The sequence below is a fragment of the Rana temporaria genome, chromosome 1 (assembly GCF_905171775.1).
Source record: "Rana temporaria chromosome 1, aRanTem1.1, whole genome shotgun sequence".
In the NCBI taxonomy this organism is placed as follows: Eukaryota; Metazoa; Chordata; class Amphibia; order Anura; family Ranidae; genus Rana; species Rana temporaria.
This window is the reverse complement of record NC_053489.1, coordinates 106,714,882-106,736,645: the sequence shown is the minus strand read 5'-3', so window position 1 is coordinate 106,736,645 and position 21,764 is coordinate 106,714,882. Positions and strand designations below refer to the sequence as shown.

Here is a 21,764-nt window from a genome sequence, read left to right as displayed (position 1 = left end):
ATTAGTTTGCATTTGAACTTTTTTTGGTGGTCATTTATTTTATAGCGCTGTACTATCTTGTGTTTTTAAGTATAAAGAAAAACAAAACGATTGTACATGAATGTATAGAACCCTTCATTCAAGTTGTGCTTGAGGCAGGCTTGTTTGGGGAGAATATCTCCAGAGATGTCTACCACGTTGTAGAAGCAAGTCTAAAACGGGCCATGTAACACATGTCTGTGCAGACCAAGTTTAGAGTGTGTGTGTGTATATGTATGTATGTATGTGTGTATGTGTGTGTATGTGTGTATATATATATATATATATATATATATATATATATATATATATATATATATATATATATATATATATATATATATATATATATATATATATATATATATATATATATACATATATATATACATACATACATACATACATACATACATACATACATACATACATACATACATACATACATACATACATACATACATACATACATACATACATACACCTATGCAGTTTTAGTGTTTTTTTTTTTTTTTTCATTCTTTACAGAATATTTACCATGGTTTCCTATGGAACACATTCTATAGTGCGAAATGCAGAAAGCACTAAAAATGCATAGGTGTGAATCCAGCCTTAAGCTGCATACACACGGTCGGCATTTCCGACAACAAATGTTAGATGTGAGCTTGTTGTCGGAAAATCCGACCGTGTGTATGCTCCATCGGACATTTGCTGTCGGAATTTTTTGTTTGTTGTAAAAAAAAAAGTTCTTGTTGGAAATTCCGATTATCTGTAGCCAATTCTGACGCACAAAAATCCTAAGAATGCGCGGAATAAATTTGACGCACGCTCGGAATCATTGAACTTCATTGTTCTCGGCTCGTCGTAGTGTTGTTGACGTTCGGAATTTCCAACAACATTTGTGTGACCGTGTGTATGCATCACAAGTATGAGCGAACATTCCGCCGGAAAAAATCCACGGTTTTGATGTCGGAATGTCCGATCGTGTGTACGCGGCATTAGTGTTTTCAGCTGCGTTGGGTACTCTGTTCCTGGGGTTTGTTTTGGTTTTGTGAAGATGAAGTATGGCCAGACATAGGATGTTGCCTAAATGTTTGCGTACGGAAATTACTAGTCATACCTTTTTGGATTGGAATGTGTTTTTGTACATTTTGTCTTTTTATAGGTAGCAGGACTTTGTTTTTTATGATCTATACAATGAAGAGTGCATCTGTGATAAAATAGTTTTTGTTACTCATTGCCTTACAATTTTTCTGGAAAGACATCTATATGTGTGTGCTGCTTATGTTCACAAACGTGGTAGAATCATAATTGTCTCCGTGCACCCAACAGGAAATTGACTTGAAAAACATAATTTTCAAAGGATGTGCTCTTCCAAATTGTATACCTTTTAATCCTTTGTGACGGCAGTGTGTAATTTAGAGGATAGAGGAATTTCAACATCACAAGTAGCTGCTGATGGACTCTATTGTGTCCATTTTCCCAGTGCTACCTATTCACAAACCGCTCATTACACTAGATAACTAGTGAGCAGTTTTTGTAATATATGCCTTTGTGATCTTCCATTAATAGTAAGTCCATTGTCTTCTGCAGTGTGGCACAGGACACAGGGAATTGGTGACTGTGATTACTGAATAATGCATCTTTGTTTCTTATGTTTATACCTACTATTATACAAAAAGGATGTTTTCAGATCTATACTTACAGAACTGTCATTTGTGTGCTTTGTAGGATTTAGTATATTAAAGTTCAGAGTAGCTGATCTGGACAGAACACGCTCGTTAATCCACATTTTTCCTTTTCCCTTTTTTCTAGGTTCCTTCTGACCAGCATCAAAAATGTTTTCCAAGCCATTTGAAAGTCCTCCTCCGTACAGGCCCGATGAGTAGTACGTATCTGTCTTTATTTAATATCAAATAAACATTTGATAAGAAATGTAAACTAGGTGCCGCCTGTTACACTGAGCTTATGTGATAAGCGGGTGATAGTGTCTAACTTTTATGTACACTTGTAAGTTGATTAGCCAGTAGAAGGATTTAGAATGCTTCTGCTGGCAAAGAAAGATCTCTTCCATCTCCAAAGCTTGGTTTTACATGCTTGTTATATTTAAAGGGTTAAGCTGGCCACACATTATACAATTTTCTTATTCAATTTCCTTTTTGATTTACCGGTACCTTCAACTATGTAGTGCAAGTGCCTGCCTGATTGCATACAATTTGAAAATGTTTGAGTTTGACCTCCATATTCTATGGTTTTAGTAAAGCTAAAGGAACGTTGCAACAGAATATTGTATAATGTATAGAGCTGCACGATTAATCATTAACAAATTGCTATCTCGATTCAACATCCTTCATGATCTTAATCCAGCATTTTTATGATTCAGTGCAGAGTTCTCTGCTCACAGCTGACGGCTGTCAAAAAAACAAAACAAAAAAGCAGCCTGCCAAGTTTATCACAACATTGCTTAGTGCTGAAATAAACAAAATAAAAACCATTGTATCGTTTGGTTCTTTTAAATAACAGGGATGGGTCTGTAAATTAGGGCAGTTTAATCATTTAAGCAGGGTTGTCAAACTTAATTTCATTGTGGGCTGTATCAGCATTATGATTGTCCTCAAAAGGGCCGGTTGTATCTAATATTAGATGTCCAGCGCATCCCCTCCCCTTACATTAGATGTCAAGAGGCACCCCACCATCAGAAGTTGAGTCCCCCACTCTCCCTTACATCACAGTGCACCCCCCTTTCCTTATGCTGCTGCTGGGAAGAAGCTAGATGCATTACTTAAAAGCATTGGGCCACATGAAATGACCTGGAGGGCCGGATTCGGCCCGCAGGCCTTAAGTTTGACACCTGTGACTTAAATTGTTTGTTACCCCAGCATTTCATATTCCTGATATGTGGCTACTGTACCATGTACTTGTATGGAAAAGTATCCTGTGCTATTTATATTGCTTCCTTTGTGTGAAATCCCTGGTGTTCTGCTAGTCCCTCTGCTTTCCTATTAGAAACTAAGCAGGGGAGCACAGCCGTGGTCAGTTCTCTAGCTATGCTGGGAACTCGACCTGCCCTCCTCCAATGATTAGACTTGTCTTGACATACCCACTCTGCACATTCATTCACTGTAGAGTTCAGTGTACTGCTGCTGCTTCTCCTCCAGCTCTTATGAAGCCGAGAACAGAGGGAATGTGATCACCTGTAACAAAAAAAGCTATAGTTTGTTTGTTTGTGTTTTGTTTTTTTAGATCTATACACAAATGTTTTGTCTTTTTTTTTTTTTTTGATTTCAGTTTAAAACGGAATGGGTTGTTTTACAAGGTGATTGTTTACAATCACTTAAAGAGTCACTAAAGGAAAAAATTTTATTGGTTTAAAATATAGTCTTCACACATATGTGAACGAAAAACGTCATAATTATTGTTTAAAATCTTGCTGTACCTGTTTAAAAGGACATTCATTGTATCTTCCGTCCGTCCTGAGTTTTCTTTCTCCTGACATGCTGGTTTTGCGGTGCGCGTTCTTGTTCTAAACATCACCGCCTAATGGGAACTACAGTTCCCATTAGGCTTAGCGGTTCGCGCATGTGCAGAAGCGATTTTTTAGTTTCCAAGTGTGGATGAGAACGAGCAAAGTTCTCATGCACACTTTAGCAGCACTCCGCCCAAACCACCCCCAGTATACACCCCTTCCCGCCCCTCTGCCTATACACATTAGTATCTCCTCCCTCCTCCCACACATATTCCCGCCTCTCTGCCTATACACATTCGATTCTCCTCCCTCCTCCCACACATATTCCCGCCTCCTCCAGCCCACTAACCTTCCTCCAAGTTTACAGAATGGTGTCTGTGTTACATGCAGGTGATCCAGCTCTTTTATGTGCTGCATAACAATACCAGTCTGCCTGTCATTACCCACAAACAATACCAGTCTCCCTGGCTGTCATTACCCACAAACAATACCAGTCTGCCTGGCTGTCACTACTAACAATACCAATCTGCCTGGCTGTCACTGCGAACAATACCAATCTGCCTGGCTGTCATTACCAAAAGTACCAGTCTGCCTGGCTGTCACTACGAACAATACCAATCTGCCTGGCTGTCATTACCAACAATACCAGTCTGCCTGGCTGTCACTGCTTACAATACCAGTCTGCCTGGCTGTCATTACCAAAAATACCAGTCTGCCTGGCTGTCACTGCTAACAATACCAGTCTGCCTGGCTGTCATTACCAAAAATACCAGTCTGCCTGGCTGTCACTGCTAACAATACCAGTCTGCCTGGCTGTCATTACCAACAATACCAGTCTGCCTGGCTGTCACTGCAAACAATACCAATCTGCCTGGCTGTCATTACCAAAAATACCAGTCTGCCTGGCTGTCACTACTAACAATACCAATCTGCCTGGCTGTCATTACCAACAATACCAGTCTGCCTGGCTGTCATTACCAACAATACCAGTCTGCCTGGCTGTCACTACCAAGTCCGCAGTCCCTGTCCTCCACCTCCTGTACCTTGTCCGCTGTCTCTGTCCTCCACCTCCTGTACCTTGTCCGCTGTCTCTGTCCTCCACCTCCGGTACCATGTCCGCTGTCCCTGTCCTCCACCTCCTGTACCATGTTCGCTGTCTCTGTCCTCCCCTCCTGTACCATGTCCGCTGTCTCTGTCCTCCCCCTCCTTATCATGTCCGCTGTCCCTGTCCTCCACCTCCTTATCATGTCCGCTGTCCCTGTCCTCCACCTCCTGTACCATGTCCGCTGTCCCTGTCCTCCCCCTCCTTATCATGTCCGCTGTCTCTGTCCTCCACCTCCTGTACCATGTCCGCTGTCTCTGTCCTCCACCTCCTGTACCATGTCCGCTGTCTCTGTCCTCCACCTCCAGTACCATGTCCGCTGTCTCTGTCCTCCACCTCCTGTACCATGTCCGCTGTCTCTGTCCTCCACCTCCTGTACCATGTCCGCAGTCTCTGTCCTCCACCTCCTGTACCATGTCCGCTGTCTCTGTCCTCCACCTCCTGTACCATGTCCGCTGTCTCTGTCCTCCACCTCCTGTACCATGTCCGCAGTCCCTGTCCTCCACCTCCTGTACCTTGTCCGCTGTCTCTGTCCTCCACCTCCTGTACCATGTCCGCAGTCTCTGTCCTCCACCTCCTGTACCTTGTCCGCTGTCTCTGTCCTCCACCTCCTGTACCATGTCCGCAGTCCCTGTCCTCCCCCTCCTGTACCACGTCCGCAGTCTCTGTCCTCCACCTCCTGTACCATGTCCGCTGTCTCTGTCCTCCACCTCCTGTACCTTGTCCGCTGTCTCTGTCCTCCACCTCCTGTACCATGTCCGCAGTCTCTGTCCTCCACCTCCTGTACCATGTCCGCAGTCTCTGTCCTCCACCTCCTGTACCATGTCCGCTGTCTCTGTCCTCCACCTCCTGTACCTTGTCCGCTGTCTCTGTCCTCCACCTCCTGTACCATGTCCGCAGTCTCTGTCCTCCACCTCCTGTACCATGTCCGCTGTCTCTGTCCTCCACCTCCTGTACCTTGTCCGCTGTCTCTGTCCTCCACCTCCTGTACCATGTCCGCAGTCTCTGTCCTCCACCTCCTGTACCATGTCCGCTGTCTCTGTCCTCCACCTCCAGTACCATGTCCGCAGTCTCTGTCCTCCACCTCCTGTACCAAGTCCGCTGTCCCTGTCCTCCACCTCCAGTACCATGTCCGCTGTCTCTGTCCTCCACCTCCAGTACCATGTCCGCTGTCTCTGTCCTCCACCTCCTGTACCATGTCCGCTGTCTCTGTCCTCCCCCTCCTTATCATGTCCGCTGTCCCTGTCCTCCACCTCCTTATCATGTCCGCTGTCCCTGTCCTCCACCTCCTGTACCATGTCCGCAGTCTCTGTCCTCCACCTCCAGTACCATGTCCGCTGTCTCTGTCCTCCACCTCCTGTACCATGTCCGCTGTCTCTGTCCTCCACCTCCAGTACCATGTCCGCTGTCTCTGTCCTCCACCTCCTGTACCATGTCTGCTGTCTCTGTCCTCCACCTCCTGTACCATGTCTGCTGTCTCTGTCCTCCACCTCCTGTATCATGTCCGCTGTCTCTGTCCTCCACCTCCTGTACCAAGTCCGCTGTCCCTGTCCTCCACCTCCTGTACCATGTCCGCTGTCTCTGTCCTCCACCTCCTGTACCATGTCCGCTGTCTCTGTCCTCCACCTCCTGTACCATGTCCGCTGTCTCTGTCCTCCACCTCCTGTACCATGTCCGCTGTCTCTGTCCTCCACCTCCTGTATCATGTCCGCTGTCTCTGTCCTCCACCTCCTGTATCATGTCCGCTGTCCCTGTCCTCCACCTCCTGTATCATGTCCGCTGTCCCTGTCCTCCACCTCCTGTACCATGTCCGCTGTCCCTGTCCTCCACCTCCAGTACCATGTCCGCTGTCTCTGTCCTCCACCTCCTGTACCATGTCCGCTGTCTCTGTCCTCCACCTCCTGTACCATGTCCGCTGTCTCTGTCCTCCACCTCCTGTACTATGTCCGCTGTCCCTGTCCTCCACCTCCTGTGCCATGTCCGCTGTCTCTGTCCTCCCCCTCCTTATCATGTCCGCTGTCTCTGTCCTCCCCCTCCAGTACCATGTCCGCTGTCTCTGTCCTCCACCTCCTGTACCATGTCCGCTGTCTCTGTCCTCCACCTCCTGTACCAAGTCCGCAGTCCCTGTCCTCCACCTCCTGTACCATGTCCGCTGTCTCTGTCCTCCACCTCCTGTACCTTGTCCGCTGTCTCTGTCCTCCACCTCCTGTACCTTGTCCGCTGTCTCTGTCCTCCACCTCCTGTACCATGTCCGCTGTCCCTGTCCTCCACCTCCAGTACCATGTCCGCTGTCTCTGTCCTCCACCTCCTGTACCATGTCCGCAGTCCCTGTCCTCCACCTCCTGTACCATGTCCGCTGTCTCTGTCCTCCACCTCCTGTACCTTGTCCGCTGTCTCTGTCCTCCACCTCCTGTACCAAGTCCGCTGTCTCTGTCCTCCACCTCCTGTACCATGTCCGCTGTCTCTGGATGTAGGTCAGACTGATAAGAGCGAAAGGGATTTGATGGATGGATGTATATAGGACAGTCTGATCCGTTCATCAAATCCCTTTCGCTGTTATCAGACTGTCCTAATATCCATCCATCCATTCATCAAATCCCTTTCACACGTATTAAACTGTCCTCTATTTATCCATCCATTCATCAAATCCCTTTTGCTCTTATTGGTCTGAACTACATCCATCCATTCATCAAATCCCTTTCGTACGTATCAGTCTCCTCTATCCATCCATCCATTCATCAAATTCCTCTCACAGCTCAGTCTGACCTACATCCACACGTGCGATAGAGATTTGATGAACGGATGGATGGACGTAGGTCAGACTGAATTGAGAGAGTGATTTGATGAATGGATAGATGTAGGTCAGACTGATAAAAGCGAAAGGGATTTGATGAATGGATGGATATAGGACAGTCTTATGCGTGCGAAAGAGATTTGATGAATGGATGGATGGATATAGGACAGTTTATTACATGTGAAAGGGATTTGATGAATGGATGGATGAATGTAGAACAAACTCATAACAGCCAAAGTTATTTGATGAATGGATGGATAAATAGAGGAGAGTTTAATACGCGCTAAAGGGATTTGATGAATGAATGGATGGATGTAGGTCAGAATGATTAGAGCTAAAGGGATTTGATGAATGGATGGATGTAGGTCAGAATGATTAGAGCTAAAGGGATTTGATGAATGGATGGATGGATAGAGGACAGTCTGATACGTGCAAAAGTGATTTGATGCACGGATCAGACTGTCCTATATCCATCCATCCATTCATCAAATCACTTTCGCACATGTGGATGTAGGTCATATTGAGGTGAGAGAGGGATGGGATGGATGGATGGAGGTCATATTGAGGTGAGAGAGGGATGGGATGAACGGATGGATGGATCTAGGTCATATTGAGGTGAGAGAGGGATGGGATGAACGGATGGATGGATCTAGGTCATATTGAGGTGAGAGATGGATGGGATGAACGGATGGATGGATGGATCTAGGTCATATTGAGGTGAGAGAGGGATGGGATGAACGGATGGATGGATGGATGGAGGTCATATTGAGGTGAGAGATGGATGGGATGAACGGATGGATGGATGGATCTAGGTCATATTGAGGTGAGAGAGGGATGGGATGAACGGATGGATGGATCTAGGTCATATTGAGGTGAGAGAGGGATGGGATGAATGGATGGATGGATCTAGGTCATATTGAGGTGAGAGAGGGATGGGATAAACGGATGGATGGATGGAGGTCATATTGAGGTGAGAGATGGATGGGATGAATGGATGGATGGATGGATCTAGGTCATATTGAGGTGAGAGAGGGATGGGATGAACGGATGGATGGATGGATCTAGGTCATATTGAGGTGAGAGAGGGATGGGATGAACGGATGGATGGATGGAGGTCATATTGAGGTGAGAGATGGATGGGATGAACGGATGGATGGATGGATCTAGGTCATATTGAGGTGAGAGAGGGATGGGATGAACGGACGGATGGATGGAGGTCATATTGAGGTGAGAGAGGGATGGGATGAACGGATGGATGGATGGAGGTCATATTGAGGTGAGAGAGGGATGGGATGGATGGATGGAGGTCATATTGAGGTGAGAGAGGGATAGGATGAACGGACGGATGGATGGAGCTAGGTCATATTGAGGTGAGAGAGGGATGGGATGAACAGATGGATGGATGGAGGTCATATTGAGGTGAGAGAGGGATGGGATGAACGGATGGATGGATGGATCTAGGTCATATTGAGGTGAGAGAGGGATGGGATGAATGGATGGATGGATCTAGGTCATATTGAGGTGAGAGAGGGATGGGATGAACGGATGGATGGATCTAGGTCATATTGAGGTGAGAGAGGGATGGGATGAACGGATGGATGGATGGAGGTCATATTGAGGTGAGAGATGGATGGGATGAACGGATGGATGGATGGATCTAGGTCATATTGAGGTGAGAGAGGGATGGGATGAATGGATGGATGGATCTAGGTCATATTGAGGTGAGAGAGGGATGGGATGAACGGATGGATGGATCTAGGTCATATTGAGGTGAGAGAGGGATGGGATGAACGGATGGATGGATGGATGGAGGTCATATTGAGGTGAGAGAGGGATGGGATGAACGGATGGATGGATGGATCTAGGTCATATTGAGGTGAGAGAGGGATGGGATGAACGGATGGATGGATGGATCTAGGTCATATTGAGGTGAGAGAGGGATAGGATGAACGGACGGATGGATGGATCTAGGTCATATTGAGGTGAGAGAGGGATGGGATGAACGGACGGATGGATGGATCTAGGTCATATTGAGGTGAGAGAGGGATAGGATGAACGGATGGATGGATCTAGGTCATATTGAGGTGAGAGAGGGATGGGATGAACGGATGGATGGATGGATGGAGGTCATATTGAGGTGAGAGAGGGATGGGATGAACGGATGGATGGATGGAGGTCATATTGAGGTGAGAGAGGGATGGGATGAACGGATGGATGGATGGAGGTAATATTGAGGTGAGAGAGGGATGGGATGGATGGATGGATGGAGGTAATATTGAGGTGAGAGAGGGATGGGATGAACGGATGGATGGATCTAGGTCATATTGAGGTGAGAGAGGGATAGGATGAACGGATGGATGGATGGATCTAGGTCATATTGAGGTGAGAGAGGGATGGGATGAACGGACGGATGGATGGATCTAGGTCATATTGAGGTGAGAGAGGGATAGGATGAACGGACGGATGGATGGATCTAGGTCATATTGAGGTGAGAGAGGGATGGGATGAACGGATGGATGGATGGATGGAGGTCATATTGAGGTGAGAGAGGGATGGGATGAACGGATGGATGGATGGAGGTCATATTGAGGTGAGAGAGGGATGGGATGAACGGATGGATGGATGGAGGTAATATTGAGGTGAGAGAGGGATGGGATGAACGGATGGATGGATGGATCTAGGTCATATTGAGGTGAGAGAGGGATGGGATGAACGGACGGATGGATGGATCTAGGTCATATTGAGGTGAGAGAGGGATAGGATGAACGGACGGATGGATGGATCTAGGTCATATTGAGGTGAGAGAGGGATGGGATGAACGGATGGATGGATGGATGGAGGTCATATTGAGGTGAGAGAGGGATGGGATGAACGGATGGATGGATGGAGGTCATATTGAGGTGAGAGAGGGATGGGATGAACGGATGGATGGATGGAGGTCATATTGAGGTGAGAGAGGGATGGGATGAACGGATGGATGGATGGATCTAGGTCATATTGAGGTGAGAGAGGGATGGGATGAACGGACGGATGGATGGATCTAGGTCATATTGAGGTGAGAGAGGGATAGGATGAACGGACGGATGGATGGATCTAGGTCATATTGAGGTGAGAGAGGGATGGGATGAACGGATGGATGGATGGATGGAGGTCATATTGAGGTGAGAGAGGGATGGGATGAACGGATGGATGGAGGTCATATTGAGGTGAGAGAGGGATGGGATGGGATTAGGAGGCACATACATTATTGCATAGGGAGAAAAACCAGCAACATAAATTTGATAATAAGTTTTATATTGCAATGATATTGTATCTGATGATGAAACCGAGTGAAAGATTTCCCATTTTTTTGGGGGGGCTTTTCTGCAACGTTTGTCCTCCCTCAGCAGCTGCTTGGAAAGTCAGTGTCTTTAGTGAAGTTTTCCTCTTAGCAAAGGGGGCGGGATCCAGGCAGGGCAGAGCCTGAAACAAATCTTTCAGATAGAGAGGAGGTGCTGGGGTGTTAGACACACCCACGATCTCACAGCTTCTTCTAGTCTACAGAGACGTGCACAACGTTCTCACGCAGACCTGTAGTCTAAGCAGAGGGAACGAGCACGTTACTGACCACACTGAGAACTCCTCGCTCAGTGATCATTTTCTTATCTACACAACTAGGAAGTGGAGAGAAATGAGAAGACAGAACTCAGAATTCAGAGGAAAAACGAAGAAGCAGGAAATGAAAACTGCACTGCAATGAGGTAAAGGAAGCTATATAGCTGATAAAATTTTTTCCTTTAGTGACCCTTTAAACCACTTATGGACAGCCTGCTGCCTTCATACAGTGGTAATTTAAAGTGGAATATCATTGTTATGGCAGCAGCTAGCTGCCATAACCCCGATATCCCCTTTTTCAGTGGGCGGTCTGCTTTTAGATAAAAGTGGTCTCTGTGGTGGATTCGCCCCAAGATCACTTTTATCGGTGGCGGGTGTCCTCCGCCACTTATGGGAGCCACCGGCAGCAGCGGAGGCAATTTCGTCCTCTTCCGTGTCAGGTTTGGAGCTGAGTGAAGGGAATATGGCCCCCACTCGGCTCCATACAATTGCAGGGCGGAAGCGACGGCTCTTCCATGGCTCTTAAAGGGGTTGTAAAGGTACTTTTTTTTTTATTTATTTATTTTTTCTCTTTTTTTATAGCTTCCTTTTACCTTTTGGTGCAGTCCTCCTTCACTTACCTCATTCTTCGATTTTTGCTTTTAAATGTCATTTCTTCTGAGAAATCCTCACTTCCTGTTCTTCTGTCTGTAACTCCACACAGTAATGCAAGGCTTTCTCCCTGGTGTGGAGTGTCGTGCTCTCCCCCTCCTTTGGACTACATGAGAGTCGGGAGCTGTGTTAGTGGGCGTCCTGACTTTCCCGTAGTCCAAGGGAGGGGGCGAGCACGGCACTCCACACCAAGGATAAAGCCTCGCAATACTGTGTGAAGTTAGACGCTACATGCTGCCTGCAAAAAACTACAGAGGGGGAGGATACAAGACCAGTCAGTCTGAACACAGAGCGAATGTCAGGAACTGGTCTTTATTAAAGGAAGCTCCTCCGAGTTTCAGATTGGGTTACTAAACAGACCTGGAAGAAATAGACAAAGCATACCATGATTCAAGGAAGCATGCACATGCCTATTGTATTTTTAGACAATATTCGCTTATTCCAAAGTTTACCTATAATAATCTTCTTTTGTATATGTAGCAGCCTGCTACTTTCATAGCTGGCACTGCCTTCAATTTAGAGGGTTGTCAGAGATTTAACTACCTCTGACTGTATTGTTTTACCAAATTTGGGCCTCTGTTCCAGCCATGGCTGTACTGTGAGTGACCACTGTTGTTGTCTGGGGTGTTGGTCCCACCCCAGGCCTGAGGGTGGCAGCAGTCGAGCCAGGGTGTATTTGGCTGCTGAGGAAAAACACCCATCAGTGAGGGTTGATCGCCTCGCTGTGCATGCTGGGGGAGAGTACTTAAGGGGCAGACGTCAATAGTTTCTGGTCGTCGATCGCTGGTCTGTCATCCCTTGTGGCCGGGGGTGCGTGTTTAAGTGTTCCTGGCTTCAGGACCACGTTGGTCCGGGGTTGTGATCTACTATGTAAGCCTGGTAGTCAGACTGGGTCTACAATTGCAGAGTGGTCCTGTGCTGTCCATCCTGAGGGAGGAAGCCACCCGATGAAGCACCTGTCTTGGAGAGCACCGTGCATGAGGCTGGTATCTCAGGAGAGGCCTTGAACTTCATCGAAGGAAACACGATTGCTGAAAGACTGATTGATGGTCGCCTGTCAGTTATGAGTTCTCAAGTTTATTCAAGAGAAATCCGGGTGCTTAATCCTGTGTTGAGAAGGATTCTGGACCAAATATGTCTCTACATTTAGGAAGGTCTGTGGCAGAGACTTTGCTGAAGTTTCCGTCTGACATTTTGGCAGCTAGGCTGGTGAGAGAGGCCTATCCGGGTGCACACTACCCACTCTGGCTAGAGTGGCGACAGAAGTTACATTGCTGGAAGCAGGATTGTTTCTGAACAAAGTTTTACACCTGAACCTACTAACCTTCTACCTCTTCAGCTACTCCTTTTATTCTACTACCCCATTGGGTAATAAAGCACAGAAAAAGACACCTAAAGTGTGGACGATGCAGTTCTTCTCAACTCTCATTGTATACCCTAGACAGCGAAGCAATAGAGGTAACATGCCACCCAAAACCAGCAGCTCCTTCGGGGGTAGTGCTACATATAAAATCCTTATTTTACAAATCTAATGCAAGGTGCATCAATGTTTCAGCTTCTCTTCACATTTTGGTGTCCGTTTATGAAGCAGTGAAGAGCGGTGATCCCAGCCCATAAACCCCCGAATCACCATCTCAGAGCTGGTGAAGTGGGGAGTGAAGAGAGAATCCCGGGGGTTCTGAGGAGGAAGGAGGAAGATTTTTAACTTCTTTCTACCTCGTTCAGACCCCCCAACACTGTAACCATGTCCCCCTGTAATATTTATGTGTATATATACATATACATATACATGTATATGTATATAGTGTGTGTGTGTGTGTATACATGTATATATTATGTAGGGGGACTCGTTATTTTAATTACATTGACCACGCGGTCTGTCGGTGTAATGAGCGGTGATAATTTATCACCGCTCAATAAACTGACATCTCTGTGTTTCTGTGAATTTCTGGTACTGTAATCTCGTAGAGTCTCACGAGATTCCAGTATCAGGGGCCGTTCTCCACTGTTAGAAGCGTTGGAAGATCACTTCACTCCTCCAAGGGTGAAACGATCTTCTCCGCTTGATAAACCGGTACACAGAGGAGAACAGTCTTCACTGTGATATCCGGAGAACGAAGCAGTGAATAGAATTCACTGCTTCATAAACGGACACCTTTGTCTGGTTTGCTGCTGTAAAATTCATACATCTTATTGTATTTTAAGTAGTAATGTGCATCTCTTAAATATATGTATTTGCTCTAGATTTACTCAACTAAAATATTTCCAATAAGTTCCTCTGATCCCTGAACATGAAAGATTTGTGGCAAACACTTGATATCCACTTTATTAGAGTGCTGAATAATGTGAATAGTACTTGATTCCCACTCATCCATGGTCCTCACCTACAGTGCTAACAAGACTGGACGGTCAGACGCAGGAATGATATGTAGTGCGCTGGCATGGCCTGGCAAAAAGTGAGCTTATTTAAATCGTGCTGAATATTGAGTGTGGCTTAAATAGGTATGCTAAGCTTTCATTGGGAGGTACTGTACAATCCCCCCTTTGTAAGGTGGTTAGAGAGCCCCCAATACTTGGTGGTTTAGTGTTGACATTATGTATACACTGTATATTATCACACGTGTGTGTTCATGTACGTACTCTAGAGCAGCCTTTTTCAACCAGGGTGCCTTGGGGGGGGGGGGGGGGGGAAATGCCAAAAAATTGCCCAAAAATAACCTAGCGGACAGTGTCCTAGCATCCAATGATGCCATTGGTTGATGAGGACATTGGGTGCCTGCACAGCATCCTTGTTTGCCCCTTCCTGCCACTCTCCATCAGTATTGATGTAACGTTCGCTGAATGAGCGAGAGCAACTAAGAGCCCATTCACAGGGGCAACACTACTTCCAGCACGACTTTGGGAGGCAACTTGGACACGACTTGAGTATGAATCATCAGGCAACTTACAAGGAAACTTCAAGTCGCCTCCAGGACAGTACAAGGCAACTTCAAGTCGCCTCCAGGACTGTACAAGGCAACTTCAAGTTGCCTCCAGGACAGTACAAGGCAACTTCAAGTCGCCTCCAGGACTGGAGGCTTTCCAGTGGCCAATCAAACAACAATCGGCTCTGTGGGAGGGAGGGGGAGGGGTTTGCCTGAGAAATGTATGTTCTCTTCCTGTATTGTTGCTTCAGTTAAGACAGTGATCCGACTTCTGAGGCGACTTCCATTGAAATCGATGGGTACAAGTTGCCTAGAAGTCGGATTGAAGTAGTACAGGAACCTTTTCTGAAGTCGGAGCGACTGCAGTGGTGTGCATTAAGACGGCTCTATTCACTTACATTGATTTTCTCATACAGCGCGACTAGGGGCGACTTGAAGTCGGATCCAAAGTCGTCCCTGTGTGAAAGTGGCTCTGGGGGAGAAAAGAAACTTAGGACTACCAGTGTACAAATGTGTAATGTAATCTAAGAATAAATGGCCTTTTTTAAGTTGGGTGTCCTACGTGTGGCTCTTGCTTTGTTATACAAGTCTCGTTTTTTACATTGAGGTGCCTCAAGATTGTCCATAATTAAAGGGTGCTGTGACTGAAAAAAAGGTTGAAACACTGCTCCTAGAGGATAATATATATTGTAAAAACATTTTGTTATAGGACCTGAAGCAGTAGCTGGGGTTAGACATTGCCATTCTATTGTGCAGACACTGTGCTGTTTAGGCATTATTCTAGCCATTGGGTTCTGGGACATGGGGGTGGACCTGCAGGACCCTGGGATTTTGGTAAATAGACAGTCCTCAGACAAATGCAGGCATGCTTGAATTTGTCAACACAGAATGGTTTTTATTTTATTTTTTTAACATTGCCTATTTAGTGTAATTTTTGCTTGCCAGCTTATTGCTGCTTTACTTATATTGAAGCTTGCAAGTTATACCAGAACTATAAGACAAATGGACAATATAAAAAGCATAAAATGAACTAAAAGCTGTCATTGCTGTGGTCTTCTTCCTAAAACTTGGGTCCATGCAGAAAATTCCATCTTGCCTATGTTCCTTTTAAACACAAATGGGGAACCTCCATGTAAGTTTCCATTTAGAACCTATTGTTTGTTGCAGAATGTTTTTCCTAGAGGACAAAATGCTTTTATTATTCACAAACCTCTTATTTATTTATGAACCCGTTTTTGGTAATGAGACCCTGGTGGAAATATTTTGAGAACATGGACATGTTTAAAGCTTGGTACACACTGCTAGGTTTTTTTTTTTTCTTTCCGTTCAACCCAGCAGGCTGAACGAAAAAAAAAGCTCATGTTGGAGCTGCTTTACCAACAATGCGATGTTAGTATAGCGATCTCCCCTGCTGTTCTATTGTGTTCTAAAAGGGGGAAGTCTTGCCCCCCCCCCCCCCAAAGCCCCTGGCAAGTGCCTGTTGCCCTTTTTCAGTCATGCCCCTTCGACAAAAGCCGGCCGGACTGGCTGCAGTGCACACAGTCTGAAACGGGTTGTAAAGGTACAATTTATTTTATTTTTTTCCCTATAGCTTCCTTTACCTTAGTGCAGTCCTCCTTCACTTACCTCATTCTTTCGATTTTGCTTTTAAATGTCCTTATTTCTTCTGAGAAATCCTCACTTCCTGTTCTTCTGTCTGTAACTCCACATAGTAATGCAAGGCTTTCTCCCTAGTGTTGCGCTCGCCCCCTCTCTTGGACTACAGGAGAGTCAGGACGCCCACTAACACAGAACCTTTCTCTATCTGCAACGTAGAGAGCGTCCTGACTCTCCTGTAGCCCAAGGGAGGTGGCGAGCACCACACTCCACACTGGGAGAAAGCCTCACATTACGATGTGTCGTTGAAGGCAGAACAGGAAGTGAGGATTTCTCAGAAGAAATAAGGACATTTAAAAGCAAAATCAAAGGATGAGGTAATTGAAGGAGGACTGCACTAAGGTAAAGGAAGCTATTTGGGGGGGGGGGGGAAATTGTACCTTTTACAACCCCTTTTTAATATGAAGCTAACGCAATTCTCCTCCACTGTATATGAAACATAATGCACATGTAATTGGACAAGTATGTAATCTGGCATAGCAATGCATATCTTCTTTCTAAAGGATTATCATTCAGATAATAACATCCAAGCTTTTGCTGCTATATAGGAAAAGATGTTTTTGGGTTTTTTGTCTTATTTGTTTTGTAATTATTTTTTTATTTTTTGTAGCCGGCCTTCTAACTATGCCCCAAGTCGAGATATGTACGGAGGAGAGATTCGCTCACAGCCAGCTTACTCTTACTATCCAGACGATGAGGTCCCTATGACTCAGCATTTCTACAAATGGAGCTCCCCACCTGGCATCATCAAGATTATGGCTATCCTTATTGTTGTCATGTGTGTTGGCATATTTGCTTGTGTAGCTTCCACGTTGCCATGGGATTTGGATGTCACAGGACAATCTATGGGTTACGGCATGGGAGGAGGAGGAGGATATTCTGGATACTCTGGAGGATACAATGGCTATGGATTTGGTACATCTCAGATGGGAATGGGTTTTGCCTATGGAGGAAATTATACTGACCCGAGAGCTGCCAAAGGATTCATCCTCGCCATGGCCGCTATTTGCTTTATTATTAGTATGGTGCTTTTTGTGATGCTTGTGACAAGGACGGAAACTTCTACTACCAGACGGTTTTACCTGATTGTTATGGTTGCTAGTGCGATTATCGGAGCGTTGGTCTTTATTGCAACAATCGTGTACACCATAGGAGTGAATCCTGTAGCACAGGCATCTGGATCTGCTTTTTACACACAAATTGTGTCCTTGTGCAACCAGTTCTATTCACCAGTCACAACTGGAGTTTTTGTGAATCAGTACCTTTACCACTACTGTGTAGTTGAGCCGCAGGAGGTAAGCTTGTCCTTTTTAATTAAAATCTACAAACGGATTGGGAGTTTTTATAAACCATTGCCCCTTTGTCATGGACGATTTGTCCCTGGGATAGTAGGTGACAGACCAAAAGTTTGGAGTTGTCTCCAGAAAAAGGGAGACATTTTCTAATAACTGTCTAAAAGGACCTTCTCCCTTTTTGTTGAGATTTCTTCTTCACAATTTCTTGTGGCTACAGGAATTGAAAGGAAAATCTTCCCAATGGGACACAAATGGCACAGATAAGGAAATAGAATATACTTTTACTTTTTGTAGACATCCTGTCACAACACTATCTAAGCATTTAATAAATATGACGCAGAAAGCATTTATGTTGACGGTGCAATTAGGTCATGAACTAGTGTTTATTACATTGAAACTACAGTAAAACCTTGGATTGAGAGCTTAATTCGTTCCTGAGAAACATGCTTGTAAATCAAAGCAAATTTCCCCATAAGAAATAATGGAAACTCAAATAATTTGTTCCCCAACCATTTATTCATAGGTCCTTCAGTTTATAGTCCATATAAAAATATTATAGCAATGTGATGGGTTGTGTAACCATAAAATGTCCATCCACAAGGTGATTGGAAGCAAAATCCAGCAGGAGCCACAGAGTATAAAAGAGAAGAGATGCCTCGAAGCGTAGCAAAATCTTGTACCCTCAATAAATGTAAACCTATAGCTACACTTAGAGGCTCCTTTCTTCCCTTCTATAGCATTGTGACGCTACTTGTATATCAAGACATCACTTGTATATCAAGTCAAAATGTATTAAAAAAATTTACTTGTCTTGCAAAACGCTCTCAAACCAAGGTTTTACTGTATATTTGTTGATGCTAGCCTGTACAAATCTTCCTAAGTCTAGGTGCCAACTTCAAAAAGTTTATACCCAGTAAAAATAAAAGCACTAGTTGAGAGGGAGGATAGTGTGAGATTGGGAAGGTGGAAGGCTAGGAGTTGTGATGTGCAGATTTCAAATTGGCCTTCATTTTTATGGACTTTAAAAAAAAAAAAAAAGTTTGGACACACCTTCTCATTCAAAGAGTTTTCTTTATTTTCATGAATATGAAAATTGTAGATTCACACTGAAGGCATCAAAACTAAATATAATAATAAATAAATAAAATATATTTCATATTCTAGGTTCTTCAAAGCAGCCACCTTTTTTCTTTGATTACTGCTTGGCACACTCTTGGCATTGGGTTGATGATCTTCAAGAGGTAGTCACCTGGCGCAGCACCCCATCACTCTCCTTCTTGGTCAAATAGCCCTTACACAGCCTGGAGGTGTGTTTGGGGTCATTGTCCTGTTGAAAAATAAATGATGGTCCAACTAAACGCAAACCAGATGGAATAGCATGCCACTGCAAGATGCTGTGATAGCCATGCTGGTTCAGTATGATTTCAATTTTGATTAAATCCCCAACAGTGTCACCAGCAAAGCACCCCCACACCATCACACCTCCTCCTCCATGCTTCACGTTGGGAACCAGGCATGTAGAGTCCATCCGTTCACCTTTTCTGCGTCGCACAAAGACACGGGGGTTGGAACCAAAGATCTCAAGTTTGGACTCATCAGACCAAAGCACAGATTTCCACTGGTCTAATGTCCATTCCTTGTGTTCTTTAGCCCAAACAAGTCTCTTCTGCTTGTTGCCTTTCTTTAGCAGTAGTTTCCTAGCAGATATTCCACCATGAAGGCCTGATTCACACAGTCTCCTCTTACCAGTTCTAGAGATGTGTCTGCTGCAAAAGGTGGCTACTTTGAAGAACCTAGAATATGAAATATATTTTCAGTTGTTTCACACTTTTTTGTTATGTATAATTCCACATGTGTTAATTCATATTTTGGATGCCTTCAGTGTGAATCTACAATTTTCATAGTCATGAAAATAAAGAAAACTCTTTGAGAAGGTGTGTCCAAACTTTTGGTCTGTACTGTATATGCTTGCTAAATGCCCCTATTAACCTCGGTGACTGGGATTTATTAAGCCCTGTTCAGTGTAAAATATAAATATTTTAAAATGAATGCATTCTGTCCAACCCTTGCCAGGCCCAATAAATTTGTTTTTGTGAGGTCCACTCTTCCAGTTATTAGAACATATAATACTATTAATAAACAAGTGCTTCTAAGTCTCTCATATTTAGATCCCGGAATTCATCTTGCCAGTGGCTTTCAGAACCTTTATCTGTTATGTGGTCATAACAGGGTAAAACGGTTGATTTTGCTGCCTATACAATTGAATGTTTTTCTTTTCTACGCTGTGTGTGTGTGTGTGTGTGTGTTGTTTTTTCTTTTTTGTAATAATGACCATTTTACAACCCCTGGCTCCCTGGACACTGTACAATCTACATAAAAACAGAATGCAATGATTTACAAATTTCGTAAACCCATATTTTATTCATAATGGAGAATATAAAATATCAAAATGTTTTAAACTAAGAAAATGTATTAAGAATTTTTATATAAACCTTCTTTTTTTTTTTTTTTTTTTTTTAATTGATGGCTGCAACATATCTCAAAGTTGGGACAGGGCCATGTGCACCAGTGTAGCATCTCATCTTCTTTTAACAATTTTGGAAACCAAGACCAGTTGCTGGAGCTTTTGCAGAGTCATGTTGTCCCATTCCTGCCTGATTAGGATTTTAACTTCTCCAGAGTTATGGGTCGTCTTTGTATTTTTCGTTTCAAGAAGCACCAAAACCCTACGTAATGTCATGGTTTTCTCCTTCTAGGCCATTGCCATTGTCCTGGGTTTCCTGATAGTAGTGGCATTTGCCATTATCATATTCTTTGCTGTGAAAACCAGAAGAAAGATCAACGAACATGGTAAAATGAACATTCTCTGGAGGAAAGAAAGGCTTGGGGGCGAGGGAGATCCGCATGTGGAAGAATGGGTGAGTCTGAGCTCAAGAGCACTTTTGTAATTGTCAATTACCTTTTTATTCTCCCTTACCATTAAATTCCATTTCAGCATCTTTAGAAATAACCTATCGCTAGACCATGATCTGAGGCACCACAAGGTGCTTATTTGTATTCCTTTGTATATATGTATGTATGTATGTATGTATCTATATCTCTCAACTAACGATTATTTTCATAATCGATTAGTTGGGCGATTTTATTGTTTCGATTAATTTGTTGTTGGGCAGATTACAAAACACAAATTGCCACAAAAACGCATTACATGCTTTTCTGCAGCTTCTCTATTGAAGTATATTGAACCACAAAATAGTACAGTTTTGCATTGAAAAGTCCCTGCCCTTTCCAAATACGCAGCAGCTGAAAAAAATTGTGAACGTGTCCCATAGGAAAACAACATGTAAATGAACTGTAGTGTGTTTCTGCAAAAAGCACCAAAAAAGAGGTGTGAACCCAGGCCTGAGATGTTTAGTAACATAATGGGCTTAAAAAAAAAACTAAGTACAAAAAGAGCAAATAATCGCTACTGTAAGGGGTTCATTTTTTTTACTGTGGGACAGTGAATGTAATATTTACAGTAGCGATTTGCTTTTTTATACTATAAAGGGCTAATTTTAGTTTTTTAGTTTTTTTTTTACCCCATTATGTTGCTGGCCGATTACTTGATTAATTTCATAATCGATTAGTTGTTTCGGCCCTAAAACATATATTTCCATAAGCAAGGAATTTCCCCATATGTGTTATCCAGGAGGCTACCGAGGGTGGGGAGACTTCCAACCCATCAAGATAAGCTTACGCGCCTGGAACAATGCCCTAGAGAATACTATTCTAGACACCTCCTTCGGGACGGCGTCCTCAAGCACCCCTAATATGCAATGAATTGGGTCCAAGGGGACAGTCGTCCAGAACACTTGGTTAAGCACCCCCAGCACCTCGCTCCAGTATCTGTGGAGTTTTGGGCACCTCCACAGCAGATGGATGAGGTCACCCTGATGTCGCTCGCATCTGCTACACAGGGAGTCAGGCCGCCTGCCCATCTTATGCAATTTAAGTGGGGTGTAATGCACCCTAAGTACAATGTACAGTTGGGAAACCTTTTGGGCCATGTTCAAAGAGCAAGTAGTAATTGACTGCAGGACTTCTTCCCATTGGTCTCCCGTGAAGTGGACCTACATCTATCTCCCACAGGGATGGTGCCTTAGTGGGATGGGCTTTTTTAGTGGTGTCAGTAGCATTTGGTAACAATTTGATATGATCCCCTTAGTTCCAGTGCTAGTCTGTAGCAAGTGAAAAATGGGGGTGCTTGACAGGGCCCAGTTGG

General features: G+C 44.4%; 1 protein-coding gene across 1 annotated transcript in view; it reads left to right on the top strand.

The window, feature by feature from the left end:
• OCLN (occludin) overlaps positions 1-21,764 on the top strand; it is a 66,753-nt gene that overhangs the window by 11,899 nt on the left and 33,090 nt on the right. The window contains exons 2-4 of the mRNA XM_040341562.1: positions 1,834-1,906; positions 16,816-17,500; positions 20,257-20,418. Of these exons, the coding sequence (XP_040197496.1) occupies positions 1,857-1,906; positions 16,816-17,500; positions 20,257-20,418 (897 nt within the window). The 5' untranslated portion in view covers positions 1,834-1,856. The remainder of the gene's footprint in view (positions 1-1,833; positions 1,907-16,815; positions 17,501-20,256; positions 20,419-21,764) is intronic.